At 37.4% G+C, this 11,584-nt stretch overlaps 1 protein-coding gene across 1 annotated transcript; it reads right to left on the reverse strand.

Moving 5' to 3' along the window:
• Positions 1-432: 432 nt before the first annotated feature.
• On the reverse strand, positions 433-10,638 carry LOC146458004 (membrane-bound acylglycerophosphatidylinositol O-acyltransferase mboat7-like). The gene is made up of 5 exons (XM_085091292.1): positions 10,325-10,638; positions 7,810-7,936; positions 4,362-4,912; positions 3,051-3,197; positions 433-2,731 (listed from the first exon to the last, which is right to left on the reverse strand). The coding sequence occupies exons 1-5, from the start codon at positions 10,537-10,539 to the stop codon at positions 2,374-2,376; spliced, it is 1,398 nt and encodes a 465-aa protein (XP_084947418.1). The 5' UTR covers positions 10,540-10,638; the 3' UTR covers positions 433-2,373.
• Between the last annotated feature and the right edge of the window lie 946 nt (positions 10,639-11,584).

The raw sequence follows: 11,584 nt of genomic DNA on the forward strand, positions 1-11,584 counted from the left end.
TACCTCACCTGTATGTATATAGGTATAGGTATATGTGTGTGCTGCAGTGCAGCGCCAGAGGTTTGGTTTTTAAGCCGTTTTGGTCTGAAATAGGGTATACACCTTACTATTTTGGTCTTGAAGTCTACAAATGGGTATGAATTCTAGAAACCACGTCTAAAAGTGGGTATGAATTTTAGAGGTCTGGAAAAGGGTACAGATGACTTACTTATTTTGTTCTGAAATAGGGTCAGGGTACAGGGTTTGGAGAGCCGAGTCACGCCCCCCCCCCCCCCCCCCCACCAAAAATCCGTGGAGTACCCCTTCTCTGGAATCCTCCACTTTATATTACCTAGCCTCCTTACTTACTAATCATGATAAGACAAGGGAGAATCTATGAATATTTAGAAGTATATTTATTACAAATAAATTTCTTCTTATCTCTTGCTGAAAAAAAATGTAAGCAAATTCTAAAATAAACAAAATAAATATACAACAATTCAGTTACTGGAATTCTTGTTACAAGTAATAAATTATTATTGTTATTACTTAATATTTACGATATAAAGATGATCATTCATGTATCTAACATAATGTTTGCCTCTGGCATCATACTCGTCATTATTGTAATCTGACATCATCATCATCAACATTACAATGATCATTGCCATCATTACAATGCCGTCAATATAAAATCACTTCAATCAAGACATTTTGCATGTCAGCAACCCATCATTGATTCAAACAGCATCACCTCACCATCAGCCTTAATAACATCATCACCATAGTTAACAAGTTGAATTTTCAAGTTAATAAAACCTCTTTAGTGTTTACTCACAGAGACGGATTTAAATAATTCTTTTCACAAACATATTAATTTATCCCCTACATTTTTCAAATTGGTTTTCATGTGCGCCTACCTAAGAAACGGTAGAATAAGATGCTCTGCCATAATTATGCCTCATCGCATGTAGCAGCAGCAGTGAAGAATTGATTCCTTGATCTGTGTGCGTCACAAAACCATCATGTACACACCAAGTGATATGAATCAACAACAAAACTAAAGGTTTTTACTAGCAGTGACAATGGAAGCATTAAATCTAAGAGAAACCAATAACAAGCAGCCTCACAATACATTTTGGTTTTCATGTTCAAACTGTGCAAATAATAACTGTTCTGTTTGATAAATCCACATGGGGATACTAAAATCAGTTTCCATTTGTAGAATGCATAAAAGAAAAAAACAGTGTTTGTGTTGTCAGATTACTGGACTTGCAGAAACTTTCATTGTTTGATGTAATAATAATATTTTATTATACCAAGCACTAGATAAAGTATTTCCTCTGATTTCCAAACACTAGCAAGAGGGTGCAGCCAAGCTTTTTATTATCAACTCTGAGGGGCTTTGAAATATTTGGATAAACACTCTTTTGAGTATTTGACTTAAATGTAGCTTCTCAAACCATTAATAATTCTTGGAGAAATTCAAAGCAAAAGTTCATCAAATTTTATGATCACATTTGGTGTCCACTTGTGTCCAGAAATGCACCTAACCCTGAATTTGGGTACTTCATATAAAACAGACCTTTTTGTCGTTTTCATATGACTTCACGTTTGACAGAATATTTGTGTTAAGGTTAGGGGACATCTTGTGATGTCTATCATACAGTTCAAGAATCTCATTAGCATGCATTTCTGGACATATCTCATTTGTGATGATTCCTTTGTGTTTCTCTTTTTGAATTCTTAATGACTTTGAGACATTTCAAGTCCACAGGTAACCCACACAGCGGGCACGTTATAGAGCAAACTACATCATGTACATGTAATTACAGCCGCTTTCCACTCAGACACAAAATCCAGAAATGCTGGGTATTTGGGTAAACACATACACGCACCTCCTTGCAAGGTTGCCTACTAGACTCCAGAAATTCAAAACAGACAGAAAATTCCATTCCATTCTTCCATTCCTACTCGGGACTAGTCTCTCTTGTGTAAATTAATTGCATCATTATTTTGGTTTGGACAGAAAACATGCGAATGTTACCACTTTGTTCTTATGCCAGGTACGGTTAACCACATTTTCCCAGAAAAAAATATTTTCTTTTGTATTTTTCCTTCTCTGTTCCCCATTCCCTTCATGCCCTTGTTCACTCCTCCCTAAATATTTTGCCAATACAAGATGATGACTATTAAACACATACATGATAATCCAGCACTCATTTACTAAAAAAAAAAGAGAAAGAAGAAAAAAAAAAAACTGCATTGCAGGCATGTTACGGGGATGTAAAATATCTCATCAATAAATTTTATATTTACAATCAGTCAAGTTATTATATATTATTATCAATAAGAACAAATATTTCCATCTGTGGTCATCTGTGGACCTGCAAATTAAGAGAGTTTCTTTTTGCCCTCTTTGTCACTGACGTGCTTCTTGGGAATAAAAGTGGAAATCAAAATAAATGCAAAGATAAAAATATGTCCAATAAAGTACATGCTTTTCCATGCTGCCAGACATGGCTCAAGTTGAAGCAGCATAAATCCACAGCCAAGATACTCCATGGAACGATAGTGGCAAAACCAGCTCAACCAGTCGTACCAGTAACAAAGTTTGGGTGACAAATATGGCTTGATGGCTTTCTCCATTCGTACCTCAGCGATAACGACAAGTGGAACCATCAAGAAAGTGAGGTAATAGCCAGGGGCCACACCATGCCAGAAGGCACTCACAAGAAGAGTGATGAACATTCTGGAGAAAAGAACGCAAAAGGCACATTCACATTAGAACGTAATGAAGTACTGTGGAACCCTGCTAACATGACCACCTTCAGGCTGTAAAAGTGTGGTTGTGGTAGCAGGGTGGTTGGATTAATGAGGTTGTAAAACTAAGGAAATAACTGGACTTTCAATTCGTCTGGAGCACAAAAAAATGGTCAATCAATCAACAATCAATCAATCAACAACTTTATTTAAGTCTCAATCTGAATAGCCGAGCACGAGTGCCCTACTAATTGGGGAGACTAACAAAAAATGTAAAGTAATTTTTTAGCAAAAATGCAAATGCCTACCTGACATTTTTGTTCTTAAATGGCAGTTTTCTGTGAACATAAGTAGAAATCCACCATTGAACAGTAAGATTCCAGTTTTTCATTGTACTTGCCATGGATGGTGAAAACTCCACCTCAAAGATTTTTATGTTATGGATCGTCTCAAAGCTGCGGAGAATGACAACAGTTTTAGGCTGTGTTTAAAAGTTACAACTGTAAGGGCCTGTTAGTCCCTTTTATGCTAGTGTAGTATTATTGTGGACACTTTCTGTAATAAAGATATTGCAAAAAGTTCATGCCCACAGTGAACAATGGAAACTTAACTGTACATGTATCCTGTGGTTTCATTTCTGTTTAAAGCCACCGTTGTTTTTTTTCTTTTGTAGTTCTAAGAGAGCGGTTAGTGGAATTAAGTCCATCCAAAACAATATTTATATCCCTCTCCCCTTAAAAATGAAATTTTCTCAAACAACTCCACCCCCAAACAAATAAAGGACAAGAAGTGAAAGCGAAAAAAGACATCTCATCCCATTACATGTATTTTGACATTGTTTCAATGATCAGTAGCTTACTCTATAAGTATATATGTACAGGTACATGTGTTTTAGGGGCCCCTCCCCAGCCTGCCATTATTCTACCAGGTTTCCTTATGAGATAAAAAATGAACAGTCCCTAAAACAGGTTTTTACTTGAATCTGCCTCTTCCAAGGGTTTTATTAAGGGCTGGTCACTGGGCAAATTTCACCATCTGTAAACACGACTGTCCCCTGTGGGTGATTACTTTAATATCTCAACCATAAAATAACATATCCAAGTTAACTCTCTTGCTTGGGTGCACTAATCCTTTGCCTTTCTGTTCACAATCTTAATAAAACCCCTGCTCTTAAGTACATGTCCAAATTATATTATCATGTAAAGAACATTTGTGTAATTATACATGTAACATAAAAAGTATGTTGTTTCAAAAACTCATTAATAATTCATAAGCCTATTGACCTATCAAATGGCTGATAAAACATCACGTGCAGTGGTTTTAAAACCCGATAAAACCTCTTTCTAACCTTATTAGTATGCGGTGTTTAATGTTTTTCTCATATGCTAATTTCCAATGCTCATGTTATGAACTCTCTTGACACACGCTTTTCCAGGAATGTTTTTGAAGCCATTCAAAAAACTAGCAGCACATGTTTTATCGGGTTTAGAACCACTCGGCTGTGCCTCATGGCTTTAAATCCCGATAAAACACTGCTGTTCGTGTTTTAAACATTACATAAAGAGGCAGATTTACAATTTCTGTCTATTTCACTGCAAGCATATAGAAAGTTCTATCACCTGTGAGTGTCTTTATTTACTTCTTCAGTTTGTTCTGGTTCACTCCCTTTAATTGAGCCATTCTCTTCAGCAGTGGACTTAGTTGGGCCTAATCCAGGCTTAGGATCAGTATAAATAGGATAAGCACCCAACCCAAGCATCATACAGCAGCTCTCAGCTAAGAGCCATCCTATGTAGAAACGCCACCTGAATCCTATAAATGTTGGCACAAGGTAGGCCAGCTGGTACACTACACCCAACGGATGTTTGACGTACTCCTCAGAAGCAATATGGCTGATTGGAAAGCGGTGGTTTAAGGCTAAATACACCACAGCATAGAAAGGCAACGTTATTAGATTCTTCATGGCTGGAAGAAAGGTGGAGATCTCTTTAGGATTTTCTTGATTGAGCATGTCCCTAAAAGTCTTGTAGCGATAATAAGGACCTGTTGTTAGTCCACAATAGCAATATGAGTAGCTGAGAAATTCATAGAAAGATGGCCGCTTAAAGGCTTTCAAATCTGTGTTGCTTGCATCTGCAGCATCAAAAACCTCAAAAGCCAAGGTGCAACACTGAAAAAGAATTAGGTGGAACCAGAGAAATTATAAATAATTTTTTGTGTAAACATAAAAAAAACATTAACAAATATGAATGGTTATTATTTGAAAAAGTAAAACTTTAACAAGCTGTAGCTGCAGGTAATGCATATTCCAAAGTATTAAATTCTGTGGCATGTGGAAACAACAATACTGTGTTTATCACTTTTTATTTATCATTATTTTGTAACCCATATTGTTGACAACGCACTGAGAATACAGTGCGGTAAAGAGAAACAAAATGTTTATTTCTTTTGGTAACAAATCAACCTGTATTTGTAAATAACTGCAACATAATCCATGTGAGAAGTTTCTAACTTCAAATTTTAATTTTCCTTTTTAAGGTTACCCGGGACCTTCAGAGGTGTCTCGCGTTTAAGCGATGTGGCGCGTCCAGTTTAAACTGTAGATACCTAAACCCCTACATCAAATTAAAGCTTATAGAGCTGACTATCAAACCATACCAAGAATTTTGAAATAAAATAAATTGTCGAATTTTTCACGGCCTTTAATTGCGAGCGTCTGAATCACCTTTTTAAAGCTACAAGTCAAAGTGAATTTTGTTTTTGCTAATTTAATTTGCTCCTCAGTTTCTGGACCCAAAGTGCTACAAAAACGTGTCTGCATTTTGCCATATTCAATCGCAGTGAAAAGTTCTAGAGCATTTCCAAAATAGGATGAAAAAAATGTGGAGTAATCGTACAAAAATCGCTCTCGGAGAAAAAATATTTCAAAAGAAAAAATTCGCAGCCACCTTTTTGTTGTTTACATGTTTAACTAGCTACTGTCCAAATTTGAAGGCAAACGAACATATTCCTTTTGACTTTTAGCTCTTTGAAGTGGCTCCTCCAAGTGAAAAAAATTTATTCGAGAAAACAGCGCTAAAAATTCGGCAATTCATTTTATTTCAAAATTCTTGGTTTAGTTGGATAGCCAGCTCTATAAGCTTTAATTTGATATAGGGTTCAGGTATCTACAGTTTAAACCGGACGCGCTATATCGCTTGGACGCGAGACACCTCTGAAGGTACCGGGTAACCTTAAAATCATAACCTGTGAAAGATCTACACATGAATGCTAAGAGCTAGAAAGCTTGTCTGAGACCTTTTATCTTCAATATAGGTTTTCTATTCAAGACTTTGGTTATTGTTTGGTGTTTACAAATTCTTTCAAAACAAATTTCCTTGTTTCCTTTGTGACTCAATAAAAAATACTGCACTATGATGTACAGCTGTCTCATCCTACTGGTTAATCCTTCAAGCCTTAATATAGACACATGTATTTCCCTTACTGGACTTCAACATTCCTTACGGGATTAGTTAGGAGAATTTGCTCGGAATATTGACACATTTCACCCCTGGGCCCGGTTGTTCGAAAGCCAATTAACACTAATCCATGATTAAAAGTTAACCAAGGTTTTCAGTTCGCTCGTTAAGAATGTTTCTAAAGGCTAATTTTAAGCTAATGGTAAAGAAAAGTTTAAGGCAAAACTGAGGGACAAAAATGTTTTGGAAGAATTTGTATGGGTTAGTAAATAAACTGACGAATCAAAGTTAACGTTAACCCAAGATTAGCTTAATCGGGCTTTGAACACTTGGGCCCTGGTGACCAGGATTCGACCAAAAATTCCGGAATGAAATTTCGAGGATTCCATGTGACAAATGGAACAGTATTTTCCGGTTGGTTTGAACCAAGCCGTCCCAGTCCATCACGTACCAATTTTCGCGCAAAAATACCAAATAAACAGGGGGATCAAAAAATGGTGGACTCTTTGTCTATTTTACTTGCTTTAGAGTTGTTCGACAACTATGAAGTTGAAATAAGCGAAGTATTGGACAAGGACGACGACATAATGCTGTTCAGTGTGGGTAGCTCCTACATGCGTAGGAATTTGCAGTCAACCCAGGTCACGCGTGAACGATATTTTTGAAATTTGAACGGAGTTTTGAAATTTACATGTCAGTTTTGCAAATCGTCAACCAGATTGCAGAGTTCCCGTATAAATTTCCCTAGCTTATTGACGGTATAAAGCTATGAATTTTTCTTTACATTGCAAAATTGAATATTTCAAGAATAACAATTGTTTCCCAAGTATTTTGAATCTTTTTTTCAGTTAATGCGTCTTTTTCAGAATGATTTCCAGAGAAATGTCCAGCATTCCATTCACACGTCGGACATTACAAAGAGAAATTCGAATGTTCATTTCATTCTTGGAAATACTGTTCATGCGTGACCTGGGTTGACTGTAAACCGAGTCCGCGACTACTTTGAGGGCACGATACCTATCTATTTTCCTCGATTTTCGGGCTCTGAGAAACTGCGGGTGAGCAGGAATGGTCAAATGGAACGGAATTTTCCGGTTATTCCGATTTTCCGGAATTTTAGGCCAACCTCGCGAGGTACACCCAAAATTTCGGAATGAAATTCTGGAAAAAAGTCTGTTCCATTCGCTCCCAAACCCGGAATTTCCGGAATTTTTGGTCGAATGGAAAGCGCCCCAGTTCTTTCATTCTCATGTTCAAAGCCCAATTAAGCTAATGTTGGATCAAACAAATAAATAAATGAACTTGATTCACGAAATTTAATGACCAATCAATAAAGATTCTTCTGAATGATTTTCGTCTCTCAGTTTTGCCTTAAACATTTCTTTACCATTAGCTTAAAATTAGCTTTTAAACCCATAAACCATTTTTAACGAACAAGATGAAAACCTTAGTAAACGTTCAGTCATGGATAAGTGTTAATCGGCTTTTGAACTACAGGGCCCAGATGTTGTCTTTTATCAACTGAATAAATGGAGTCATGTTTTTAGGATTTTCCTCAACAAGCTACTACTAGTGACATACATATATCATCTCATCTGATAAAACTTACCCTCAGGGTAATCAGAAGTTGAATAGCATTGCTATGTTCTGGTGGCTTGTCAAATCCAAAATATGTGCAAGTGCGGAAAAAGAACAGGTAACCAAACACAAAAAGAAATGCTACCCACTCACAGCGCCTGCATAAGAACATGGAAAAACAGCCTTGGATGAGAACTCTACTTGTAAAATTAATAGGCTTAATCTGTGTACCAGTAGCGATTGTAAAAAATTACTAAATTAATCAGTATAGTAAACTTCACATAAGTTCCATTAAGGACTGTGTATCAAGCAAATTGAGCGTAAACAACTCAAGCCATAACCTAACCAGACCTGCATTACCCTCTAACCTGCCTGATGAAAAATCTTTAATGAACCCCAGCTTCTTATTGAACAAAGTTTTTGCTCTAACAACTAGCCAAAGGATAGGGCATTACACACTTCTTTTGTTTCACTCTTTTTTTGAATTTGTTTTGACAAGAATGAAATATTATTAGACAGTTTACATTTAGAAATGTTTGCATAACTTTTCAGGTGGATTTTGAACAAGATTTGTAATCAGACTTGGAACAAACTTAGTTACAAACAATAACATACTTCCTTTTCCAGTTTTGCGAGTCACATTTCTTCAGGCTTGATGCATGTTACAAGAGTCAATTTTAGGATTTTAACTAGATTATTTTATTTTTAGGTGCATGTGCAGATGGGCCTATAAGAGGGGGAGAGGGAACTATAAGCAACAGCGCTTTATTGTATTATTATCTTTTAATAATTAAAGTAGTTTTTGCTATCATAATGATAGTCACTTTTTGCTGCTTATAGTCTGGCAGCATGTGTACTTCCATGGGAAATTTAAGATGAAAACAGCCCATTGGTGAGAGTACTCTCCTCCCACCAATGTGGTCCCGGTTCAATTCCCGGACTCGGCATCATATGAGGGTTGAGTTTGTTGTTGGTTCTCGTCCTTGCTCCAAGAAGTTTTTCTCTTGTGCTCGGTTTTCCTCTCTCCTCAAAAACTAACATTTCCAAATTCCAATTCAATCTGGATTATTGTCAAGCACTTTATCATGAGTCCCTGGCTCAGGAGATTGCACAAGTACTTTCTGTGTTAATGCAATAATTACTTTTACCCACCAGTCTAGAAGTTTAAAGGAGACACCAAATAAGAAAAATATTTTTGACAAATTTGCAACCTGCACAGAGGCTTTTCTAGAGGGATACTGAACATGAAAACAAGGCTAGAATGCAAAGTCACTTATACCGGTAACCTTATTTTGAATGGACAAAACTACATTACTCTAAAATCTGAGACTATATTCCGAGTGCTATTACTGGGAGTTACATCCAAGAGCAACCAGGTGACCTGAAAAATATGACCTACATCTGAGTTGGTGATAAAAATGACATGTTTTGTCATCAAACATTTGGATTTAAATAAACGTCTTCTAGAGGTTGCTGCCGAGAAACAAGTTAAGTGAAATTTATTTGCATGCTACAAAAGTTTATTATCAAATAGAAAAAAGATCCTCGCAGTTGCAAAAAGAAATTCACGATTCAAACCCATGACCTCTGCGATGCTGGAGCAGTGCTCTACCAACTGAGCCATCACGCCAACTGGGAGCTGGTCGTAATATACCCATGAGGGATGAATAAACGAATGTAAATATCTGAAACAGATACGTTGAACTGCGGATGAAAGATCAAATAGAAGAAAGACCCTTGCAGTTAGTAACAACCCACTTGTATGCGAAAAGAAAGCCTGAAAAAAATTATGTTAATTATGTTACCCAATATTAACGTTTGGCGTTCTGCAAAATACTCCTGCCGCTGGGTCATCATCTGGTCTTCAAAAACAACATTAGGCTGATTTAGCAACAGAACGGGAACATCATTTGAGGACGTGAGAGCTCGTGGAATAGTCTGGACGCGAGTCTTTTTCAACTATATATGGACATTATTGATGTGTGCGCCATTGTCAACTGATGTTCCTGTTCTGTTGCTAAATCAGCCTATTGAGTTAGGGGGAGGGGGGAGTGAAGGTTTGCTACTCTCCAGGCGGTGTTTTCTTAAAGGTAGATTGAAATACATGGGCAAAATTTGCAGTTTTGTCCACGATTGTATGTGTTTTCCTATCACCTATCACAAAATAGCAGCTACAGCTGTATACATATGCACGTGGCATAAAAACCTGGCCTGTGGGTGGGTCAACGAACCACGTAATTTAACAAACTATATTAGCCACAGAGGTGAATATTGTTAAATATTAAAGCGTTAAAACACTTTTGTAGAAGGTTACAAACTAACGCTAAATGAAACTATAATAAGGTCTTATCGCATGAAAGGTTGGTTAACTTGGAGTTGTAATAATACGCTTAACGACATAACTTTATAGATAAAGTTGAGATTACGCATGGAACTTAATCAATAAGCTAAATTGACCTAACCAGCGCAGCATACGAACATTTCAGCGATGACCCAGTGAATTAACAATTTAAGGGTCTCCCTAGTTGTCAATAAAAAAAACTTACCTTGGACCAAGCGAAAGCACTATCAAATAGGTTCCCAAAATTGTCACAAACGAATGCAAAATTCCCCACACGCCAACGAGAGCAATCGACAGACCGATACCGGCTACAGTGCAAAGGAATTGTTTGCGAGCTGGTGATCCACTGATTTTTACCAAATGGCCAAACGGAATCGATCCTAGCAACATGGCCAAGTAAAGCCAATCGGTCGCCGACATATTTCTCCGTTAGCAGCTAAGGAATGAACAAATAATATTGAGTTTCGAGTGTGTGTGTACTCCCTTTGCAAAATGAACTAACCGTTCACGCGACTCGTTCCCAGGGCACCCAGTCCTTGACAGAGAGCGATTCCGCTGGTCATACAAGTGGATTACACGGTGTAGGAACTGCAGAATGAGTCCAAAGACGATAGTGCAGTTGAAGGCGCCTTATTTATTCTCCTGCAAATGTGTACAGCTCCTATGCCTACTTGAGCATTGGTGGAATAGAACAGAAACTAGCAGGGAGGACCATGCAGGCTGTGTACGAAGAACTTTCACAGCTCAGATGATCGTGTTCTCTGGCCAGGGACGTTTATAAAGCATTGGCCTTGTCTCCTTGGACAACCAATGCTCTTCGCAAAGAGTACAAAATGTAGTCTCCGGCGTCTGTAGTCTGTCCTCGTGACAGGACAGCATCCAAAGGTTCATTTCCGTGGATATCTGTTCTCAGGCTAAAGTTCCTTCGGCCGAAGCTGATCAGCTCAAATAAAATTTTGAACGATGGAAAAATAACTCCTTTCGTTTTCAGATGGGCAAGTATGTCGTAAAGTGACCAAAATAAAGGTCAGCTTGCATTTCGTAAAGTCAGCAACAGCTCGTAAATTCTGTTTCCCGCTTTCTATCAAACTGTATCAGCTTGACCAATAATATGAGGCCCTTAAAATGTCACCAAGCGACCTGGCAACGCAAGAAAAGACATTTTAAGTATTTTTCTTCATAGCGATTTCCTTTGTTTTCTATTTATGAATTATTAATACCTTTGAGAAGTGGTATATAAATAAAAGCAAATATTTATTGACATTTATCGTTCGCTTATTCGAAACTCTTGTAAGGTCAGTCTATACAAATCGTTCTATTTCGCCGCTACTGAAATACCTGTTTGTGATCCAGCTGCCTCCCTGTAGTTCCGTATGGAATTTGATAACAGCAGTCTTTTTCCTGTTATATTTGAGGTTAAAAGGGATAGGAGATATTTAGGCAAAATATTGAACTGGCCTGGGAT

The sequence above is a fragment of the Pavona decussata genome, unplaced genomic scaffold (assembly GCF_977016875.1).
Source record: "Pavona decussata unplaced genomic scaffold, jaPavDecu1.1 SCAFFOLD_234, whole genome shotgun sequence".
In the NCBI taxonomy this organism is placed as follows: Eukaryota; Metazoa; Cnidaria; class Anthozoa; order Scleractinia; family Agariciidae; genus Pavona; species Pavona decussata.

Coding starts and splice junctions, on each gene's coding strand:
- LOC146458004 (XM_085091292.1), bottom strand. CDS start 10,539: ATGTCGGCGACCGATTGGCTTTACTTGGCCATGTTGCTAGGATCGATT. Junction 7,937..10,324: donor GTGCTTTCGCTTGGTCCAAG/GTAAGTTTTTTT, acceptor GTTCTTATGCAG/GCGCTGTGAGTGGGTAGCAT. Junction 3,198..4,361: donor GTAAATAAAGACACTCACAG/GTGATAGAACTT, acceptor CATTCTCCGCAG/CTTTGAGACGATCCATAACA.